The sequence below is a fragment of the Streptopelia decaocto genome (assembly GCF_964273445.1).
Source record: "Streptopelia decaocto genome assembly, chromosome: 9".
Taxonomy (NCBI): domain Eukaryota; kingdom Metazoa; phylum Chordata; class Aves; order Columbiformes; family Columbidae; genus Streptopelia; species Streptopelia decaocto.
Genome location: NC_138664.1, coordinates 20,436,329 through 20,458,154, shown reverse-complemented (window position 1 = coordinate 20,458,154; position 21,826 = coordinate 20,436,329). Strand labels below are relative to the sequence as shown.

At 55.9% G+C, this 21,826-nt stretch overlaps 3 protein-coding genes across 11 annotated transcripts in view; 1 reads left to right on the top strand and 2 right to left on the bottom strand.

Moving 5' to 3' along the window:
- The window catches only part of MYO9A (myosin IXA), a 160,170-nt gene extending 156,931 nt beyond the window's left edge, over nt 1-3,239 (bottom strand). For all 6 annotated transcript variants that reach the window (XM_082061177.1, XM_082061178.1, XM_082061182.1 and 3 more), the window contains exon 1: nt 3,128-3,239. The gene's annotated coding sequence lies outside the window, so the exon portion shown is untranslated. The remainder of the gene's footprint in view (nt 1-3,127) is intronic.
- Nucleotides 3,240-3,346: 107 nt separating this feature from the next.
- SENP8 (SUMO peptidase family member, NEDD8 specific) lies at nt 3,347-9,925 on the top strand. 2 transcript variants are annotated; one of them, XM_082060732.1, is made up of 3 exons: nt 3,420-3,448; nt 5,629-5,972; nt 8,230-9,925. In XM_082060732.1, exon 3 carries the CDS (start codon nt 8,273-8,275, stop codon nt 8,909-8,911), a length of 639 nt encoding a protein of 212 aa, XP_081916858.1. In that variant the 5' UTR covers nt 3,420-3,448; nt 5,629-5,972; nt 8,230-8,272; the 3' UTR covers nt 8,912-9,925. The 2 variants fall into 2 exon arrangements, with proteins under 2 accessions (XP_081916857.1, XP_081916858.1); XM_082060731.1 differs by lacking the exon at nt 5,629-5,972 and having other exon boundaries at nt 3,347-3,448.
- A 2,861-nt stretch (nt 9,926-12,786) lies between these two features.
- Nucleotides 12,787-21,716, bottom strand: GRAMD2A (GRAM domain containing 2A). 3 transcript variants are annotated; one of them, XM_082060709.1, is made up of 13 exons: nt 21,622-21,716; nt 20,627-20,968; nt 18,414-18,527; nt 18,232-18,289; nt 16,945-17,017; nt 16,761-16,864; nt 16,028-16,126; nt 15,077-15,148; nt 14,297-14,359; nt 13,553-13,709; nt 13,281-13,380; nt 13,087-13,194; nt 12,787-12,924 (listed from the first exon to the last, which is right to left on the bottom strand). In XM_082060709.1, the coding sequence occupies exons 3-13, from the start codon at nt 18,515-18,517 to the stop codon at nt 12,921-12,923; spliced, it is 942 nt and encodes a 313-aa protein (XP_081916835.1). In that variant the 5' UTR covers nt 18,518-18,527; nt 20,627-20,968; nt 21,622-21,716; the 3' UTR covers nt 12,787-12,920. The 3 variants fall into 3 exon arrangements, with proteins under 3 accessions (XP_081916835.1, XP_081916836.1, XP_081916837.1); XM_082060710.1 differs by lacking the exon at nt 21,622-21,716 and adding an exon at nt 21,087-21,329; XM_082060711.1 differs by having other exon boundaries at nt 12,788-12,924; nt 13,052-13,194.
- Nucleotides 21,717-21,826: the final 110 nt, after the last annotated feature.

Here is a 21,826-nt window from a genome sequence, read left to right as displayed (position 1 = left end):
AGCAGGAAACCCAAAGAATTAACAGCTTCTTCCCAGAGCAGAGAACTACCCAGACACAACCAAAATCTCTGATGATCCTGCTTTTGTCCAAAGGAATGCCAGAGAAAGTCTCGAATTTGCAAACTTAAGCTGTGATCCTTTAAATATTTATGCTCATGTTTACTTTTCAGAGAGGAGAGAAATCCCATTCACTCAAGAGGAAGTTATGCAAATGCAGGCACGCAGAGCCCAAGCCTGAGAAAATAAGATGCTCTTTTTAACCTCAAGACACAAAAAAAAACCCCAACTTCTAAAGCCAAAACCTGCGCCCAGCCCATCTTGGAGAACCAGCCTCCAGGACCAGGCTGGGAGCTTCATCAGCTCCATAACGAACAACAGCGAAACGACCCATGTAAAACCACACAGCCTGCCTTCATTCTTCTTGAGTATGTCGCACGCTAGTGGGACCGTGATCCTGATTTATTTATAAACCAGCGGGACGCAGGAATTTCTGAAATCGGAGTTTGACCAGCTGAGACATTCTAAGCGGCTCAGCGACCTTGTTTTCTCCCCCATAAATGTATTTTTAAAGGAATTCTACCCCAAAGCTCCACGGTTTGGAGCGAGAACTAGAATTCGGGAGAAAATTCCCATGCTACGCCTACCCCAAATGGCTTTGGAAGCTCTTGGATCACATTTGCTTGTAATTGTGCTAGACTCAAGGTATTTAAGGCTTCAGGACCATGTGGCTTGCTTGGCCCTGAGGCTGTGATGGTGAATCCTGGTCTTCCTCATCAAACCAGTGGAGGGACCAGCACCATCCCTGTGCTCCCAGTACTCCCCCTGTTGACTTGTGGGCGATGCCGAGGAGGGACATGTGAGCTCGATAAAATCGTTCCAGAAATCAAGTCAAGCCAAATAATTCTATGATCAATATTTCTAGTACAGTCCTATCTCCAAATGAGCTAAATTAAAGTTACGTAGGTAACCTCAGGTTTCATGACCTCACATGCTTCACATTCCCAGAGGTTTTCCCAAAAACATGGTGAATGCTCGCTAAAAATCACCATGAATATCCTAGAGAAAAATAATTTAGGCATAAAAAACTGAGATGGTTAGATTTTCCTAGCAAAGGATTGCAAAGGTTTGCTAGTCTGGGGTTTAGGTAGCGTATATAAGGGCCAGTGTTTGGAAAAGATACTGCAACAGCAGATGTCACGTCAGCCATTTGATACCTTTACATCTTAAAATGCAGCTTCCTCACATCCCCCCCAAAAAAAAGAAAAAAAGGTAGAAATGTGAACTTTATAAATCACAACTGGAGCTGGGGAGGCACAGAAGAAATAACTCTGCAAAGCCAAGTCTATATTTTAATACTTGTTTAAAAATAAAGAGAATCAAATCATTCAAACCTTTTTTCAGATGTTTCAGAGGTACCACTGACGAATCATAGGCCTTTTTAATAAAGATGAGACGTCTCTAAAGCCACCCCAATTTACATACCAATGGCAATAAATAAATAAAAATATAAAGTTGCATCATCATTGATAGAACAGGAAACAAAAGCTTACTAGTTGTGTGCCAGGGCTGCTGAATTACCTTCCCTACCATCAGCAGTCAGAGAGACAGCTTCCAAAATTATCTTGGGGATGAAAAAAATCACAGCCAGGAGTGAGAGCGAAGACTGGGAGAGCCTTCATAAGGGAAAATGCAAAGAAAATCCTCTTGATTTAATCAAAAAGCTTCAGAAAAATTATAAATGCCATGGAAATTGGTAAGTTGACTCAAAGACATCAGGGAAATTGTGATTATCGCACGATTCTGGGATGATGGGCCAAAGAGAAAATGCTCTTAAGTGATAATGCTGCCTCTCCGACCCCAACCAGAGCTTGCTGGTGCCTATGGTTAAGCTCAGCTCAGTAAGGTCGCACTTAAGCATTCACAGCCCATCACCACCGCGTCCGCACACGTCTCGTCAGGAGAGACGAGAAGACAACGTTCCCCTGTCACTTCCCCAGGGAAAAGAGCTGGGAAAACGCTCGAGAAACCCAGAAACCCATTTCCCCAACTAATAACCTGTTCACGAAGCAATTTATTAAAGCACTTTGTTATCAATTTAGCAAAATACCGTGCTGTTTTCTCTCCCCACGGCAGCACTGTCCTCCTCCCTCTGGCGCTACGTGATTATATTTTTACCCGCCGATGGGCAGGGTACCGCGCTGCAGCGAGGGATGTGAAAGCCATGATTTCTGCTGAGCTCACGCTCCCGACTTTATTAATCTCAGCTTGATTTCAGGATATGAAAATGTAAGTAGAGGAGGAAGACGCCTGTCTATAAGAAGAAGGGCAAAAAGACGCCCGGCTCTGAACTTGCAGCAGGTCCTACCCTGAGTCAAGCTGGAGGGTTTTTTGGTGAGGATAAAGCAAAGGCCATTTTGGCCACATTTAGGAAAATTCCAGAACAAAATATGGACTGTTTTTAACGTTCAGCTGAGCAGCGCTCCCACCACGGCCCGGAGCGACGAGGGAGCAGGTTGAAAAACAGAAATGCGTCGTTCAGACGGGGTGGGAACGGGCAACGCTGCTGGCGACGGGCGGCGTGACGGGCTCTCCGGTGCCGTCGCAGCGGTGCCAGGGCTGTCACCCCACGCGGGGGGGATGTGGGGGTGCTGCCAGCCCGCAACCCCACGGGTGACACTGGAAACACCGAGGGAGGGACAAGCTGCCCCCCCCATCCTTCCCGGGCTGTTTTTTTTCGCGTCTCGCGTGTCCGACCCACCCCGAAACGGGTGCAAACTGCAGCGCGTCGGTGAAAAGCAGCGGCCCCGCAGCGTGGGGAAGCCCGAGGACGGAGCCGCCGCGCACGCCGGGGGGGGCGGCCACGCGTGGGCCCGGCCGCCGCCACCCGCCCCGCGCCCCCACAGGGACTCGCCCTCATCCGCTCCGAACAAAAGGCGCCCGCCGGCCCCGCGGCGCTACCGGGCGATGCTCCGACGGCGCTCGCCTCACCGCCGAGCGGGACGCGGCGAACCTGCGAGCGGCGGCACCACCGCGCCCGCCGTTCCCCCCCTCACACACACCCCCCCACACACACCCCACACCCACCGGGAGGCCCCCGCCCCGCGTCGCCGCCGCCACCGCCGCTCACCTGGGTGCCGGGTGGCGGCTCATCCCGCTCCCGCCGCCGCCGCCGCTGAGGGGGCTCCCGCGCGCCGCTGCTGAGGGGCGGTCGCGCTCCCGCCGCACGGGCGCTGCCCGACTGCCCGCGCGCGCCCGCCCGCGCGCGCCCCACCCCAACGAGAGCCCCGCCCCTCTCCGCTGGCCCCGCCTATCTCCCCGCCCATCGCCCCGCCTTTCCCTTCACACCCCTGGGGCCGGCGGGTCGTTACGACGCCGGCGCTGACAGCTTTACGGCAGCGCGCAGCAACCGGCCGGTGCCGCGGAGGGCGAGCGGGCGATGAGGCGGCAGGTGAGCGGGATGGGTGGCGGGGACGCGTTGCCATGGAAACAGCGGCGTCCGGAGGGGCCGCGGCGGGGGGTGCGGGGCCCGTTGCAGGCCGTAGTGGGTTCGTACCGGCCCGCACCGGGCCCCGAGGCTTCAACGCGCGTTTTGAGGGGAAAAGCGGTTAAAATCGGTAAACACAGAGCGGCGTTGCCGCTGCGGGTGTCGAAGCGGGGCGGGCCGGCAGCGGGGTGGGCTCGCAGGGAGCGGGCCCAGCGCGGGGTCCCGCTCCAGCCCCGCGGTTCCCGTTGATCGCCTGAGAACCGGCAGCGGGACGGGCCCGATGTCCCGGGGGGGCCGATCCCCCCGGACCGCCTGCCCGGAGCCACCGGCCCCGCTCCACCGAGCGACGGCACCCGAACCCCTGTCACCGAACCCCTTCTTGTCACTAAACCCCTTCCTACTAAACCCCTTCCCCTGTCACCAAACCCCTTCTTGTCACCAACCCCCTTTCTACTAAACCCCTTGTCACCAAACCCCTTCTTGTCACCAACCCCCTTCCTACTAAACCCCTTGTCACCAAACCCCTTCTTGTCACCAACCCCCTTTCTACTAAACCCTTGTCACCAAACCCCTTCTTGTCACCAACCCCCTTCCTACTAAACCCCTTGTCACCAAACCCCTTCTTGTCACCAACCCCCTTCCTACTAAACCCCTTGTCACCAAACCCCTTCTTGTCACCAACCCCCTTCCTACTAAACCCCTTGTCACCAAACCCCTTCTTGTCACCAAACCCCTTCCTACCAAACCCCTTCTTGTCACCAACCCCCTTCCTACTAAACCCCTTCCCCTTGTCACCAAACCCCTTCTTGTCACCAAACCCCTTCTTGTCACCAACTCCCTGCGACCTTTAGGTTTTCCAGGCAAATTAAATTCCCTCCCAGCACTTCCCACCTCTCTCTTGAACACATTTTTCCTCAAAATAGGTGAATCTGACCCATTGACGCCTGTTTTACTGTCACTCCGATGATCGGAGGCTTTCCCGTCATTACTTAGGGGAGCGTCGCGGTGCCATCGCTCATCCTCCGCTCACTGAATTATTTTCTCTTCCAGTTAAACTTAGTTTTAGTAGCATTTGGTGTCATTCCTCCGGTTTTCAGTCTCCTGCCCCGTGAGATGTTGTGAAACAAAGCGAAATTCTGGAATTTGGATGCGTAGAGCAGCTGGTTTGGGGAATTTGTGGGGAATTGAAAGGTTTGGGCATTGCCTGTGCTCACAGAAATTATCAATGTTTTCTTCCAGGACCTGTTCAACCCACAAAATCTCTGTTTTCATATCACACAGGACTCATAATCTATAGGCTATAAAGAAATCACTTATATTTAACAAAAGGGTAGACAAGCACGCTTCTTTTCTGCGTTAGTTAATGTTACTTGAGTTTCTTCTCTGGCTGTTTGGATGGAGACTCAGCTGCTGGTGCCCAGCTCAGGTTGATCAATAGAAATTAATGTTTCTTCTCTAATCTTGCTCCCATTAACAACAACCGCTATTAAGAGCGTTGACACAGTGTCTAAAAACTGTATTTTTAGGAAAACGGAATAGTCTGGTGATTAAATTGTGGGGGCTTTTGATTCCAAAGACCTCAGTCAAGCTGCCGAAAACTTCCCTATCCCTCCTACTCTTCCCCGGTAACGTCTGAATTATTTGTCTGCTTTTGGTATTTCCCTCCGTATTCTTTAAATTTGGTACAGGAGTTCAGGGACACGGCGCCTTAAAATATTCACTCTGGATGTTCTTAGCGCCTTTAATTTATTAAAATAGACTTTAGGAACCTGATTCATCCTTAATCCTTTGCTGCATCGCTGCCTATTTACGCTCAATTACTAGGGAGCTTCGTTCCCTGGCTCTCAAGTGCTGCCTTCAGAGCAACAATTACATACGGAAAGTCTTTAATGTTGTGAAAATAATAGGCTGGGTTTTTTTTTTTGGTCAAAAAATCACAGGTTTTGCTTTGCATCCTGGATGCAAAGGAGCCCGGTCAGTTTATGAATGTTAAATCGTTGTAATTTGCAGATGAAACTTGACTTGTTGCCACGTTGATGCAAGACGGCAGCGTTTTCAAGTCTATAAATGAAACAGGTGGTTTCACCTTGGTTGGCTTGATGACATTTTTATCTAATTGCTCCTTTTTCTCATCCTCCGAGAAGCTGAGGATTCCACGGATTCACGCAAATTCCAACTACTAATGTGCAAATAAAATGAACGAGCGAGACTCTTGTTGCCAACCTACAACAAATATTCCAGGCCTGCGTCAGTATTTATTGCTATTTGGATGAAAACGTCTGAGCAGAGCGTGCCGGCGCCTTCAGGAAGCGAATGCTGAGCGATCCAACTGGATTTCAACCTCGGAGATGCTCAGATCCGCCTCCATCTTTGGTTTCGACGGGGAGGTTCTCCCCAAATAAACAACCTCTCCGCCGGCTTTTTGGGTCCTCGCCGCTTACCTGAATTGGCGGCCGAGCCCGAAGGGTTTTCCTTGGAGCTGCACACAGTGAGTCACCCGGACAAGCGGTTTCACAAATACCAGATGGCAATAAAACGAAAAGTAGTAGCTAGTGGCAATTAAGCATTTGCTAGAGCCATTCTCCCTTCCTGACTGTACAAAGCTGCCAAATGTCTTTTTTTCCCCTCGACTGAAAAAAAACCCACAAACGATGTTTCTGCGGAGTGGAAAATTAACAGAATAGGGGCCGCGCGCTTCCTTCCCCAGCCCGTAATCCTGTTTGGAAAGCGATTCGCTGGATTTCACACATCTCTAGGAAAAGATTAAGCAGGAAAAACACTCAGCAAAGGAAAATTTGGGGCAGTTCAGCAGTGACCCCTTTAAACCCAAGTTAAACAAGCTGCTATTTGGGCACTCAATGGAGTTGCTGGGACGCAGTTTAGGTGGTTTCGGTTTGTTTTGATACCGCAGGCCGCTGCGAAGGTTTTTCTCCACAAACTGGGAAGGAGCTGGAGCTCCTGTGTCCAAACACCATTGCGTTTGCTGGGTGTCAATAACAACTGCTGCCCTTCCTCTCGGTGACTGTTGCCGCTTGGCACGTCTGGGCTCTCCCAGCGACACACAAACAGTAATTAGCTTTTTCAAGCCCCGGATCCTCTCCCTGGGCCCTTCCGATGTGTGACACACGCAGCGTGCTTCACCCTTTACAAATCGCACGCCGTGTCACCCTGCCAAGATTTCTGAGAGATAAATCTCTCTTAATTGCTGCATACCTGGCCAGGATTTGTTTCCATGATTCACGCTGCAAGAAGCAGCACAAATCTGCTTCTTCCTAACATGTAAACAACACGAGACTTGATTGTTTTATTTCCCCCTATCTTAACAGATAATCAATGTCTTATTTATCATATTAAAGCGATCTTATTGTCATTAGTTTTCACGCGGTGCTTTAAGACATCCTCAGCTGGTTTTTGATGGAGAGGGTGAGGCCAGAGCAGCTCCGTGTCACCGCTGCCCCCAACTGCGGCATTTCCAGCCCTGTCCAAGGGGCAGGGGCTCAAACCTGGGCTGGGGGATGCGAGAGCAAAAGGAAAAGCATGTTGGATATAAAGGGTTTAAATCAAAAGTTTCTTTTCACAAGATCTCCCCCCAAAATCCTCGTATTTTGTCATCGAGTAGCACCTCCCAGCACGCTCTTAAAACACACTTTAACCCCCCCAGGACGCAAAAGCAGCAAATGCAACAGGAAAAGGAATTATACGACTGGTGAAAAAAACAGAATTAGTGGATACTCGGGTAACCTGATAAACGGAAAGGAGCCGGGAGCTGTCTGGCCTGGGAGATGCGCCGAAGTCCCTTGAGCGCAGCGTCAGACGCGTGGGTGGGGAGAACCGGGTGCTGGAACTTCCAGGCGCCTGTTTAAGGACAAGCAGCGTCAATTTGTGTAAAGCGGGCGCAGACAAACAGGGAAGAGCGTAGGCTGGACAAATAACAGAGTAAAAGATCGGCAAGAGCGGGTCGGCGCAACCGGTCACTTGTTCACAGGGGGATGTCACTGGCGGAAGCCTGCGGGGACCCAGTGTCCCCACGAGTGCTTTCGCCTCTTGTGAGCAAATCTTTGGCAAATTAAAATCTGTGTTAGACAGCTTCTCTAACACCTGAGCCAAAAAATGATGCTTTGCAAACCAGCTTCGGTGGCACTTGTTCTTGAAATCTCTGCCGGCGAGGCAGACAGTTGTCCTGAAGGTTCCCACGGTGGGGAACTGGTTTGTTTGGGCTCTCGATTCGCTTTGTTTTCCTCGCTCAGCGCGCCGAGGCTCCTGTGCCGGCGGGCCGGCCGGTTCTCCCAGAACAGGTCATGCGTCTGGCAGCGAGCTGCGGCGCTATCTGCGCGGCAAGGCGGACCACACGCCTGTCACACAGCCCCCAGAACGGCTTCTGTTTAAGGAATAGCAGTGATGGCAAAGAATTCACTGTGCAGGTGAGACACCGAAACACCAGACCACCCACGGGCTTCTCGTGGGTGACGTAGGGTTTCAGTACGAAGTGCAGAACTGAAGGCGTGCCCGACATTCCCGAGCAGGAACTGCTTTGAAATCGCTTTGCTTTGAGGTGAAGATCACAGCGACGCGAGGTTTCTATCTGATGGGAGCCACGCACGGCTCCGAGAGCAGAGGAACGGCGCGTCCTCCATCTGCTCCCGCAAATACCCGCCTGGGAAACATGGGCTTTGCTCCCCAAAATGTTTGTTGTGCTGGATCTTGTCCCACGTGGGATCTAATTCCTTAATTCCTCTGTGTTTCAGCTTTCGCGGATTCCCGGAGTGCCGCAGCCCCGACCCGCGCAGGATGGACCCCGTTGTTCTCAGTTACATGGACAGTTTGCTGCGGCAGTCGGACGTGGCTTTGCTGGAACCCCCAAACTGGCTTAACGATCGCGTCATCGGCTTCGCCTTCGAGTACTTCGCCAACCACCAGTTCCAAGAGTTTCACGAGCAGGTTTGTTTCATCAGCCCCGAAGTGGCTCAGTTCATTAAATGTGCCCTTAGCCAGGAAGAAATAGCCATATTCCTCCAACCGCTGGACCTTCACCACAAGAACCTGGTGTTCTTACCCATCAACGATAACTCCAACCAGGTCGCTGGGGGCTCACACTGGAGCTTACTGGTTTATTTCAGGGACAAAAACTGCTTCTCCCATTATGATTCTCACAGTAAATGCAACTCCTTCCACGCCAAGCAAGTGTCGGGGAAGCTGGAGAGCTTTTTGGGCAAGAGAGGGGGCAAAGCCGCCTTCGTGGAGGAGAAGGCGCCCGCCCAGCAGAACAGCTACGACTGCGGGATGTACGTGATCTGCAACGCGGAGGCTGTTTGTCAGGGACACCTCGGGGGGCGGCCGGAGCCGCTGCTGCAGCTCCTCACCCCCTCCTACATCACGCAGAAGAGAGCGGAGTGGAAAAGCCTCATCATGAAACTGGCGCAGAAGTGAGCGCGATGCGGCTCCAACCCTCCCCTCCCCAAAAACCAAAACTGCCTTCCCCATCCGCGAGGCAGCACCTCCAGTGCCTGAGGGAGATGCCCATGTGCAGGATTGGCCCAAAGAAGAAGAATGTCACCCCTCCAGCATGGCTACACCCCCCAAACACCCTGCTCCCCCCTGGAAAAGCCTTAGTCCCCTCTGGAAATTAACCAGAAAAATCACTTTGCTTTCAAATAAATCCTCTCCGCGGTGAATTTTTACACTAATTGCTGGGGCAAAATGGGGTGCTGAAGGGACTTCTCGCCTTGCCCAGCATGTCATCGTTAGGTGGCTTTAATTGGCTCTAGGCATCGCTGTTCCAAGCCAGGTTTAGCAAACACCCTTTAAAACCAAACCCCCAAATGCTTTATGGTAACTATTTCTAATTTGTGCCTCCCTGGTGGTATTGGAGCAGTTTGGGCTTGAGCAGCGAGGGGTTTTTACCCCAAAAAGATGGCAATGATATCAAAAGACGAGATTCCAAAGGAAATGCTACGATTAATTAAAGAAATAGAAAGAAAATAGGTTTTCTTCAGATAAGTGCTCCTAAGCTGAATAGGAATAGCTTTTTCCTTTTCCTTGTCCCCAACCCCTGCTTGCTCTTATTACAAATGAAAACCTGCCTCTGAACTGCTGGAAGATTAATAGGAAGCTGAGAAACCCAATCCTAGGAAAGGAAAGTTAATTGAGATGAAAAGCGACACTCACTCTTTGAAGTTGTTTTCTTTTTCCGTATGATTTTAGGTCGTGTCCGTTTGGGGCGGGTTCGTTAGCGCTCCCTCGTTAGCGCTCGCCCTGCTCAGAGCGGACGAGGCGGCCGCTGCTTCCTCCAGCACAAAACCAGTTCTGTCACTCGAGATTAAAAACACACCAGGGAGAACAAAAGGCCGGAGTTTGAGGTGGAAAAGCCAAAGATAACCACTCCTCGAAGCCCAAAAAATCCTTAATAAAATTCTATTCAAACCACTTTTCCTCCTGTGCTGGTTGGTGGGGTCTCAGAGCAGATCCTCTTGTTAAAAGATAGATGGGGGGTGACATAAAAATGGGATATCATTACAGGATAACAGGTGATCTCTAACGGCACGAGAAGCAAAGAGAAGGTTGCTCAGGTGGGGTCAGGCAGAGCAAACAAACCCCACCACGGAGCAGGGAAATCCCGGTTAAATACGACCCACAGAAAAGGGGGAAGGATTATTTTGAATTTGAAATGTCTGATGATTATACTGAGCCCCAGCCCGGGCTCTCCCAAAATGCCTGAGCAAACACAGAGGGGCAAAACGAGGTGGGGGCAGCTCTCCGAGCGCCTGCCCGCCCCGGTAAACCCTTCTGGCATCAAGCTGCTCGCCAAAGGGACACGGGGCTTCTCCAGAGACACCAACGTCACTGCCACCGCGGGAGGCTCCAGAATACACCTCACACCGAACCATCCACATGTCAGCAGTGTCTCGTGTTTTCGGTACCCACTGGTGGCTCCCGGTGTCGCGGCTGCGAGGTTGTGACATTGCGGGTCTGGCAGCAGCTTTGCGGGTGACACCGAGCAGCCAGCAAACCTGGGGACAGCTCCGCCAGCGCAGTGTGTGAGCGTGGGGAGGCTGCACGGGCTGATTTAATCTCCTAATCCTATTTTTAGGGGTCAGTTTGGGACAAGGAGGAGCAGTGGGACGGTGGGTGCTCAAGCAGGGGACACCCCGAGCTCCTCGTCCCCGTCCCCGAAGGACTGGGCAGGGTGCAGGGTGAGCACCTAGCGACATTTCCTGCACCCGAGGATTGTACGTGACATTTCTTTACACAAAGGAAAGCAAATAAGATCAAGCAGGGCGGCGCCAGGAGAGCAAACACCAGCTGGAAAACAAAACCGGAGCCTTGCAACCGGCTCCCGGCAGCGGGGACCCCCCAAAATCACATCGGGGGCTCCTCCACACCTCCTCAACGTCAGCTGACAGCACCCATTGTCCCACTGCCGGCTTTAACCAAAGAGGAGGAGGTGGCTGTCACCATTGGGGACAAGGGACCCCATGCACCTGCTTTGTGTTGGCAGCACCCAAGAAACACCAGGCTGGGCACACAAAACCAAAAAAAACCCCAATCCTAAACGTCCAAACGTAATTTTTGGGGCCATAAACCCCACTTTGAGGTTGAACACGTTAAGCACCAACTTATTTTTAGGAAAGAAAAAGAACCCCAAACCCTCCAAAGCCATTTGGGCAGCCGCAGTGGCAGAGCGAGCGGGGCAGGTCCCACAAAACCAAAGGCTCTGGCAGCTCCGTGACTCTGGGGCTTTGAAGAAGCCGCTTCGATAACTTAACCAGAAAGGTGGCAGAACCACAGACCCACTCCCTGGCACCTCAGGGTGCTACATCTCCCCAAAAGAACAGCCTGACACCCCCCTGGTCCCTGCTCGGTCCCTCTGGTGTGGCTTTCGAGTTGAGGCATTTTCATGCATTTCACCCGTTTTTGTGCATTTTGTTGTGGGTGGGGTCGGGATTCAGGTTGTGGATGCTCAGGGAGGAGGAGGAGGAAGGCTCACCCTGCTCACCCCAGCAGGATGGGGCTGCAGCTCAGCACCCTCCCCAGGCATCCACTGTCCCCAGTGTCCCCTGCCACCAGCTGAGTGTCACATCCCCCAGTCTCTGCTGCCATCTAGTGAAAATAACCCTCCCCATCCCCTACACCTGCAGCATCCCTGGCCTTGGGTTCCCCAAAAAGCCGCCCCCGGTCCCCAGCAGCCCCAACCTGGTGTCCCCTCCAGCATGGCCTAGGTGACACAGGAGCACCCAGGTGCACCAGCGCTGTCCCAAAGGGACAACAAGGCTTGTCCCCAAGCCCACACAAGGACAAGGTTGTCCCCATGTCATCCACTTTCCTGAGGACGTGGCCAGAGAAGGGGTCTGGGACACCCCCATTTCGGGGCTGGCAGCCCGGCGCCACCGCAAGGACGCGGCCAGCAGACGAGTGTGCTAGAAAATCCTGGGTTTATTTTCATGTAAAAGCCGTTCCGAGCCCAGAGGGAGCAGCGAGCTCTTGCCCCCAGGGCGTGGGGATTTGGCCCCATCAGCACTTGTAGTTCCCAAAAAACAGGAAAGAAAGATCAGAATAAATCCCACAGGTATCACCTGCCACCCCAGCGCGCTCCCGGGGGAGGCTGGGGACAAATCCGCGTGGTGACGAGATTAACAGCAACCGGGACACGGACATATCGCGATCCGGGACGTTCAACTGGCTGCTGTCGAGACGCCTTAACGAGGCGACAGGGCTAACGAAGCCCCGGTCCAGCACTGTGCCCAGGTGTGGTCCCCGGTGAGGACACTTGGTCTTGGTGGGGGGGACCTTAAAGTGCTCTGCAAGGACACACACACCCCCCAAGATGCCCCCGTGCTCCAGGAAAGAAGAGCTCGGGGGGGCCCTGGATTGTACCCCCACCCTTGGGTGATGGGAGAGGTGACACCCACAGGGCTGGTGGCCCCAGTCGCCCTGTCCCCGCAGAGTACAGGACATGCCTCCAGGGGACGAACAGGCGGGGTCAGCCCAAAGCCGCTGCCCGGGCTTCACCCAGAGCAGCAGCAGCGACTCATCCGCATTGTTTCGGGGTTCCCGGCGAGCCTATGGTAGTCTTTTCACAAGAAAAAATTAACTCCAGAATAAAAACCGGCACCCGTTTTAGCAGCAAGTCCTCAGGGGAGGTCCAAGCACTCGGCAGCCCCGAGCCATCGTCCAGCGCTACGGCACAGCAGCGTCCCGGGGGGAAAACGGGTTTCCAGGGGGACGGGCAGTTGGCACCGGTGGCCATGAGCCGGCCGGGCCATCCTGCCGGGAGCGGGTGCCCGGAGGAAGAGAGATGATACTTGGTCCCATTTTACCGGCTGAGAGAAAGCCGGGCCACACGCGACAGTCACAGCAGGAGGACGCAGCACCGGGGTCTGTACAGAAGGTGTCACCGTCGCGGCGTCTGTCCATCCTCTGCCAGCGCTGGGGGTGACGGTCACCTGCAAGTGGAGAGCGGGGTGAGAGGCACTGTAGCCCAGCACAGGACAAAGGACAACACATCCCTGGGACGTGTCACGGAGCAGAGCCGTTGCTCTTTGCACCACATCCCTCAGGTTCTCGACTCACAGTGTCACCCTGAAGCGTCCCCGAGGGTCCCTCACCTCCTGTGCCCGCGGGAGAGGTAGTCCCGGTTCAAGGAGCAGAGCTGCTGCTCCAGACGGAAGATGCGGAACGCCAGGTAGGAGGAGGACACGACCAGGAGGCAGATGCTGCGAGCGGGGAGGAACAAGCACAAGCGCTCAGACAGACGTTCCTGGTGTGGAACCCCTTCTTCTCCCCGCCTCAGCGAACTTACAGCACGATGAAGATCTTCAGGAGCTGGTAGTCGGAGGGTCTCAGCTCCGCCACGCAGCTCTGCTCCACCTCCAGCTCCTCCTCGGTGTTGATGGCACTTTCTGAAATGCAAGGCGAGCGTCAGCAGCGCGGCGATAACCAACCCGCTGCCTCAGCCCTGCCCGTCCCGTGAGCACGGAGGATGGACGAACACAGATTTACGGAGGTTTACACCCAACGCCGTGTGCGGGACAGGGCACAAACCCACGTCCCCGCGTCAGACGCAGCCCTCACCCGAAACCAGGGGCTCCTCGGAGGTGAAGGAGCTCTCCTTGGCGCTCAGGCTGCTGACGGACGTGCGGTGGATGCACTGGTAGTCGGCATCTGGTAGTGACAGTGACAGCGAAGCGGGTGACACCTTCCTCCACTTGCCCTCGGGGACGATCACCTCCTGCGGAACAGCCCCGGGTGAGCCGCACCGCCAGCAGCAGCTTCTCCCACAAAACCGGCGGCACCGAGGACACGGTGGGACCAGATTAGGACTCAAACCTTCCAGCATGTCCAAAACATCATCCTGGGGGGAGCTGGTCCCTCCACGGTGGCCCTGTGGGGACATAGGTTCCTCCTGCCATAGAAAGGACCTCCCCACACACTCCACATCTGCCTCAGCCTCCCGGCTACCTGCTCACCCTACAGATTTTTGGATAACTCAACCTCGATTCCAGCCCATTATCCGTGTTCACAGCTGCAAACACCATCAGCCAGCGGGGAGCATTTTGCACATCGCTCCCAAGTTTTTCTGTCTATAAACAGACCCCTGAGACAAACCAGCCGGGTCAGCAGTTCGTGCTCAACCACGGGCTGTCCAAATTGTCCTCCTGACCCATCCGCTGGGGTAGGAGGATCCCAGGGGACAAGCTACGAAGGCGACAGCCGCATCCTCACACGACCTTTGGCGGCTGCCGAACCTCCATGTGTCAGGACAGCGTTAAACCCCATGGGGGTCCCTCCCTCTCCCAAAACTGCCCTGTCCCTCACCAGCGACACGGCGTCGGGCTCCTCCGTCAGCTCCTTCAGACTCAAACTCTTCTTGCTTGAAACCTGGAGGGGAGAAAGAAATGGGTGTTATTGTGCTGCCTTCAACCCCAGCCAAAAAAGTGAATTTGGAAGGTTCTGGGGAGTTGATGAAGAGCAGCTGCTTAAAATTTCCAAGCATGGGGACTCTGGGGACAAAGAAAAGCATCCAGCAGAGAACAGGACATGCTCCTGAGGGAGGGGCTAAACCATTGAGGGGGAAAAATGGGATTATTTAGCACATTTCAAAGAATAAACTGCCCAGTTCAACAGGGCTGAGTCACCCAAGTCACCGGAGGCCGGGAGAAGAAGAGGTTCCAGCGACCCTCCTCTCCAGCTCACGGGCTGACAGATTTCTCGCCTCCTCATGCTTTTCAATTCAAAATGTTTGTTTTACTTTGTACCATTTTTCCTCCCCTTAAAACTTGAGATCTGGGGGAAAAGCCACAATGTGTGGAGTAGCATAAGTAGTATTGCTACCAGATTATAAATAATTCATATATGTGTCCTGGGGGAAAGCCTGGGCTCTGCCTCCATCACCCACAACGCAGAAGAGACCCCTGGTAGGTCCCAGGTCACCTCACTGCAGAGCAGGGACGATGGGAAGAGGCTGCAGAGCACCTGGGAGGGATTTTGGACAGGTCCAAACCCTTTGTGGCGATGGCAAAGAGCTTTGCTCCCCAGGACGCAGCCCAAAATGAGCCTGTGGCTATGGAAACGCCGTCAGCCGCGGGGCGGGGGTACCTGCAGGTGGGTGCAGACTCTCCTCAGGACGTCGTAGACGCTGTCGCGGGAAATGAGGGACACGAAGATGTACTGCGAGAGACAGAAAAGCTGCTGGGAGAGATTCCCCATACCCCGAGTCCCTTTCCCGCAGGCAGGGGACAGGCGGAGACGTCCTGCCCTTGAATCTCCCTCTCCGGCAGCCGCGTCCCCGCCGGCATCTCCCTGCAGAGTTTTCCTGCTGCTATTTTTGCAGCCTGCTAAAACCTGCACCAGATTTGGTTTTGGGGCCGCTTTTGCTCAGCTGTTGTCCCCACGGAGCCTCCCATGCTCAGCTGAGAGGAACACGGCAGCAAACAGGGCTGGGAGCGACCAAAAATGTCCCCAAGGATCAGTACGAGGGGACAGGGGGCAGCAAGGGGACACGGGGCAGCGTTCACTGTGCCTGATGCTGAGCCCAGAGTGGCCTCGGAACCGCATCACTTTGTGCGACCAAATCCTGCCTTGTCCCACCCCCTGCTGAAATAACCCCCTCCCAAATCCCGCAGGAATAACCCACTCCCAAAACACCGCAGGAATAACCCTCTCCCTGGGAAGCTCGCTGCATCAGACAACACGCAACGCAATTTAAAAGCTGGAAATTCAGCCCCTTAACCATGTTTTCCCGCAGCCGGCGTTGGACGCCAGCGCAAACCCTTCCCCTGCTCGCGTTTAAGGAGTTTAAAGGTTTTATTTGAGCCTGGTGGGGATTTGTCAAGCTCAGCTGAGTTTCACTCAGGCTTGGCTTCGCCCAGAAACAAAGCGAAATTCAGAAACAAAAGCAAAGCTTCCCAACCAGCCCCCGCGTTCAGCCAGGGATGGGAACCGCTTCACTCCCCGCTCTCAAATCACAACCGGCTGGGCGCAGGGCATCCCCCAGCTGAGGTTTTGCCGCGGCGAGGCCGGGTCCCGACGCTGGAAGCGCCACGTTACCTTTCTGCTGGCGGTGGTGGTGATGGCCAAGCCGTTGGGCAGCAGCCGAGCCGTCTTGTGCTTTTTGATCAGCTGCACAGAAACCACCGGGATCACAACCTGCAGGGCAAAACAAAATACACAGGGACGGGCAGGGATTTAGCTATTATAATTACGACACAAGCAACACAGGGATTCAGCATCTCCTTATTTTTTATTAAAGGTCACAGCATCCCCCGCACGTTAATCTCGGCTCAGCGGCGGTTTCTACTCAATCAAAACAACGAGGACGCATCATCCAGGGAGTCTCCCATTGCGAGAGCCCCCCCTGCAAACCAGGGGAGGGTTAAATATCAGGCAGGATTTAATTTATAACTTGGTTGCAGCCCTGTACTTCCATCAGGTATTTGTTTAAAGCGGCTGATATAAATAATTCAGCTCTTCAGCCCGGTTTATGAAGCAGTCTCTCCCCGAGATCCTCGTCAGCCACAAGACTAACAGGGAAACATCACATTGTAAATCAAGGAGAAAAGCCAAGAGGAATTTAAATCTCCCCCCACCCCGAAACCTTTGATCTTCCTTCAAACTCTGCTGCGGCTTTTGCATCAGGGAATTTTAAACCAAACCAGTATTTGGCTTCCCCAGGCGGATGCCGCAGGGGGAGGCACAGCCGCGCTCCCCTTGCGTCGGAGGCTTTTCACGGCGTTTCTGGGCGCGGGAGGGGATAATGGGGGTGAACAGGCCCCCGCATTACCTTGATGTCCTTCCCAAAAAGGTTTGCGTAGAAGCAGAGCCAGTTGGGGGAGATGTAAAGCCTCCCCTGGATGAGGATGTCTCTCTGGAGGGCGCAGGAGCAAACTGCAAAGCGGAGAGAGGGGGACGGTGGGCTGGGTGCCGGGTCCTGCCACCCCCGCGCCCGTCCCGTGCCGGTCACCCACCTTTCAGCACGCTCTCCTCCGTCGGGATGTCCTTGAACAGCTTGTGGTACTGCGAGTTGTACTTGCTAGCGGCCTGAAAACGAAGCAAAAGTTACTCGGTGACCTTGATGATAAAAAGCTCCCCTTGAATAAAAATAAAACACCCTCCCGCAAAACTAATTCCCTCTCCCCGCACCCGGGAGCGGCGCAGGGGGGTCCCGCTGGGTTGTGGCCGGCGGGGCCGGGGAATTAGAGAGGGGTGGGATGGTCCAGCACCCAAACGCTGCGCCATCCTCCCAAATCGACATTGCCCCCGATATCCAAGGAGGCTGTTTCCTCCCAGGCTCATTCGCAGGCAATTTATTTTGCCCAGCGGTTTTTTCTCTCCTCCTCCTTGAGCTCTTCCCTTATTCGGGGCACGGTGACAACACTTGCTTTGCGCCCATCGCGCCGCGCCATCCAGCTATTTTTATATTCCCGGTGCCTCTTCAAAGCTGCCGGCAGCCGCCACGGGAGCTTCGTCCTCAAACAATTCTGTTTAGCAGGTAAAAGCTCCGAAGCGGTTCAACGCGTTGCCGTAAATCCGCTCAATTAGTCCCCGGAAGGCAGATTTGTGCGCCCTGGACCTCCGGGGGACACGGGTGTCCCAGCGGTGGTGACGGCTGCCACCCAAAAGCCGAGGGACGAGGGGAGATCCTGGAAGGGCCCTGGGGGCAGCACGGTTGGTCTGTGGGCGGCAGCGTGGGCAGAGCCCCCTCCTGCCCGCGGTGACAAGGTCACCTCTGCTCCATGCACCTTGTAAGAGGATCAAGGCTCAGCAGCACCTGGGCTCGGCTTAGACACCCCCGGAGGGACATGGAGATGCCAGCAGGAGCATTTCAGGGCTATTTGGGGGGACACGGGGAGGAATGTGGCATCACCACCAAAAGCAACACCCCTCAGCCTCAGCTCAGACCCGTTGGCGCCTCATAACCCTCCCAAATGCCTCTAAATAATCAGTAAAATGTTCTTCTCCTCTGTCTTTTTTTGCAGGGAAAGGGAAATCGCCTCCTTCGTCCACTCCTCCTTCTTCCAGAGCGTCTCTGGTTAGCAGATAGACCTACAGCTTTACTTAGGGCACGATGAGAGCAACCAAAAAGGTTCAAGGAATGGAGCTGCTCGCAGGCAAGATTTTCCTTTGTTTTGGATAGAAAACCCCAAAAGCATTTGCAGGGGCCACACAAAACCACCATCAGGCTCCTCCAGGGCAAACAGCCAAGGCCAGGCTACAACGAACCATCCCGACTGCTCGAGAAGCTGAAAACTTACCACTTCCCGGTGGCACTTCTTGATGTCTTCATCTTTTAGGGCCTCGTTCAGGTGGAGGCTGGAGAGAAAAGTAATAATAATCAGGTAAACGAAGAGCCTCGGATGTCTCACTCGCTCCCGAAAACACGTGGGGAGGCGGGAAAGGGAGGAAAAAGAGCAAAGACTTGAGCGCTGTGCCTCACCTGCCGTCGAGGGAATCCAAACTCTTCTCCTTGTGCGATGCCTCCAGCTTGTCACGGCCATGCATGGGCTCGGGGCTCTTCAGGGGAGCTGCTTTTTCATGCATCAGTTTGGCGCTGCGAGGAGAAGCTCGTCAGTCCCCCCCAAAAGGAAGGGAGAGCGGAGAGACGCGTTTCGGAGCTGTAGAACCCTTTCCCTTCAACCTCTGGTTTCACAGAGACGCTCGTATCTCTGCCGCCCAAGGACAGCACGAATATTTCTGCGATTTCTCAAGTCACGCGGAGAAAAAAACAACAAAAAGGGGGCATTTCTCGCCAGGAACTCGTTGGCACTCGCAACCGAGCTGCAGCTCCCTCAGATAACACCCTCCAAAGAGGGGCCTCTCCCCGGGCCACCGCACTGAGACGGGAAAAATCATGGAACTCCCTGGGCTGGTGAAGATTTTGCTCCTCTGTGTGGGCAAAACATCTTCCCAGGGCAGCGCCAGCGCTGAAGGCACCGCCTCCTGCCTCTAATTGCTCCCCTCTCATTAAAGCCCGTTATTTCCTATCAGTTTTATCAGAGGCGCTTATCGGCCACGACAGGTAAAGTAAACACGCTCGCAGCGCCGCGCAGGGAAGGTTATCGCCCAGCGGGCAGAAAGGGGACGCTTCTTTCCCTCTGCGAACCGCACGCGGGGACGGTCATGCCGTTGGGCTTTGGGCAGGACGAGCGGGGAGCTGGAGCGCGTCCTGGTGTGGAGAAGTCACCCCAAACCTTTTCCTACAGAAAGAGGGGGGCTGTTGCGCTGCCCTGTGCTTCCCCAGATGCTCCCTGCTCCTGTTCCACTGGCTCAATCGAAGGGAAACCCATCTAAATAATCCCCCACAAACTCAGGGTGCTGCACCCCAACGAAGCCCAAGATGAAGCCACACAAGCTGCCGTGTCCCCGCAGCCTCGGGGGCCTGAGCGAAACGCCATCTCGATGTGACAGACCCACACGAGATGCTCCCAGGAGATGCAGCGCATACACAGGGCTGCAGAGAAACCAGACGCAAGTCACCGGTGTGGTGCATTTAGGATAGGGCTGGGAACCAGCTCCTGGACCCTCACAAAGCAAACAAGCTGCCCAAACACACTGAGATTTTGGGTACTTTTAGGAAAAGCTCAGGTTAAAGGATGTGTCTGGAATGGATGGGAGACTCTACTGACAAAAAGCACACCACTTGGCACTGCACCAAAAGGCTTTTTCCCTGACTGATTCCTCGGACACCCTGTACCGCAAACGCCGTCTGCCAGGTGATGCCACGCTGCCCTCAGCCAAAACTCGTACTGCAGGGGCACCAGACCCTCCTTCCCCTTCCCCTGTGCTGGAAAAGGGGCTCTGACCCGCTGCAGAGCCTCCCCCTCCGGAGTTCAGCCCGCTCCAGCTTTCCCCACGTCATCCCTTAAATCCCCAAGCGGTCGCACTGCTTAATCCGGGCGAGCGGATTTAACCCGAACCGGGGCCAAGGGGCACCGCGCAGGGGGCGGGGAGAGGCACCCCCCGACTTGGGGCATCGAGAAACCCCCCCGGTGTCACCAAACACGGAAATTCCCTAAAACGAGACGATACAGAGGCTGGAGAGCACTTTGAAGTGTTGCGCGGTCCTGTTCCAGCTTTCTCTCCCTCATATAGTCACCACAAGGGACAAATGCCAGGTCAGAGGGTCCCCACGCAGAGCGCTGGCACCGGGTGGCTGCAGGGAGGGTCTGGGGGCTGCGAGGAGCATCCTCAGCCCCGGCAGAGGTGCTACAGCAGCTGCCGCATCTCCCCTCTCCAGATCTCGCTCTGTCACAGCTCAGGTGAGGCAGGGGTGGGGATCCGGAGTTCAGGAGCGTGGGATAAGATCAGGTTGGGAGATGTCCCTGCCAAGAGCCGCTTCCAGAACCAGCGCAGGGAGGAAATCACTCCCTTAGCACCTCGCACCGTCACCCTCCTCGTGGAATGTTTTAGCAGGAGGCTGCTCCTGCAGGAAAACCACCATCCTGAGCATCCCAAAACACAAGCCGAGCAAGAACAGCGAGAGTGCAGAGCCCCCGAGACAAGGCAGGAGCAGGAAGTCCCAGAAAAGGGAAAATATGGCTTGCCGATGACACTTGCCCCCTGCCCGCACAGGCTCCCCAGACCCCCAGCTTCGCCAAGCGAAGCCCAGAGCTTCTCCCTCCCCACAGGGCAGCATCTCCCTCCCCTTACGCAGCACTGGGATCCGTCCTGGGAAGTGTCCGGTACGAGCTCCTCCGGCGCCGTTGGATTTTCGCTGGATCCCTTCCCCGCCGCCAGTGCAAGCGAGGGGGAAGCGCACGGTGCAGGCGAGAGAGAGCAAGCCGGGGATTTTGCCTCCCAAAAAAAAGAAAGAGGATCAGAGGCGGAGGGAGGCTCTTGCAACCGGGCTGCCTCGGCCCGAGCAAGCCCGGGCGGGATCCGGCGAGCTGCCCTTGTTCCCGGCGTTCAAGGTCATTTCAATCCCGTGTGTCGGCTGCTGGAGCGGAGCCACCGCCGAGGATGCTGGAGGGGAACGGCCGGTGCCGAGCGGCGCTGTCAGGAGAGAGGCAGGAGGTCAGGGAGGGAGGGACAGACGGGACGGAGCGGGTGCGTCCCCGGGCCCAGCGCCCCGGGGCTGCGGGCGGTGCCCTCGCTGCCCCTCGGGACCCACCTGTCCCGCGGCTCCGCGCCCCGCGGGTCGCGGCCCGGGCGAGCCCCAAGGCCTCGGCCCCGCGATCGCTCCAGTGCCCGGGACACTGGGGTACACTGGGCGCCGCTCTCAGAGCCCCGCGCTACGAGGAGCCCCGGGTCCCCGTTCCCTCCCGGCCCCGGTGGGGCTCGGACCGGCCGGGAGGGCTCGGCCGCCGCCCAGCACCCAGCCCCGCCGGGGCAGCCCCCGCGGCCAGCCCCGGCCTCCCCGCCTCCCCACAGCCAGGGCCGGCGGCTCCCGGGCCGCGCAGCCGCGGGACCCCCCGGGCCGGCCCGTCCCCTCAGTGAGGTGAGTGAGGGGGGAGGGAGGGGCCTCGCTAGTTCCGCGCTGCCCTCACAGCGCGACGCCGCCGCCGGCCGGCCGGGGGCAGACCGAAGGCTGGCACCGCGCTCCCCGGCGGCAACCGGGACGCGTCCCGCGGCTCCCGGCGCTGCCCGCGGCTCCCGGCCGGCCCGGCCCCGGAGCCCCCGGCCCGTGTGCGCTCCCCCGCCCGTACCTGCGCGCCCGCCCCACGCCGCCCGCCGCCGTCATGCCCCGCGCGCACAGCCTCCGCGCGGCGCTTCGGCGCACGCCCAATGGCCGCCCGCCGCCACGCCCCACCCTCGCCGCGCGGTCCCATTGGCGGCTGACGCTGCCGCCGGCCTCTGCGCCCCGCCCACCGCCACCTCCGCGCTCCGCCCACTGACGGGAAGACACGGAGC

Coding starts and splice junctions, on each gene's coding strand:
- SENP8 (XM_082060731.1), top strand. CDS start 8,273: ATGGACCCCGTTGTTCTCAGTTACATGGACAGTTTGCTGCGGCAGTCG.
- GRAMD2A (XM_082060709.1), bottom strand. CDS start 18,517: ATGCATGAAAAAGCAGCTCCCCTGAAGAGCCCCGAGCCCATGCATGGC. Junction 16,865..16,944: donor GGAGGAGAGCGTGCTGAAAG/GTGGGTGACCGG, acceptor TCCGCTTTGCAG/TTTGCTCCTGCGCCCTCCAG. Junction 14,360..15,076: donor GAGTCTGCACCCACCTGCAG/GTACCCCCGCCC, acceptor TCTCCCCTCCAG/GTTTCAAGCAAGAAGAGTTT.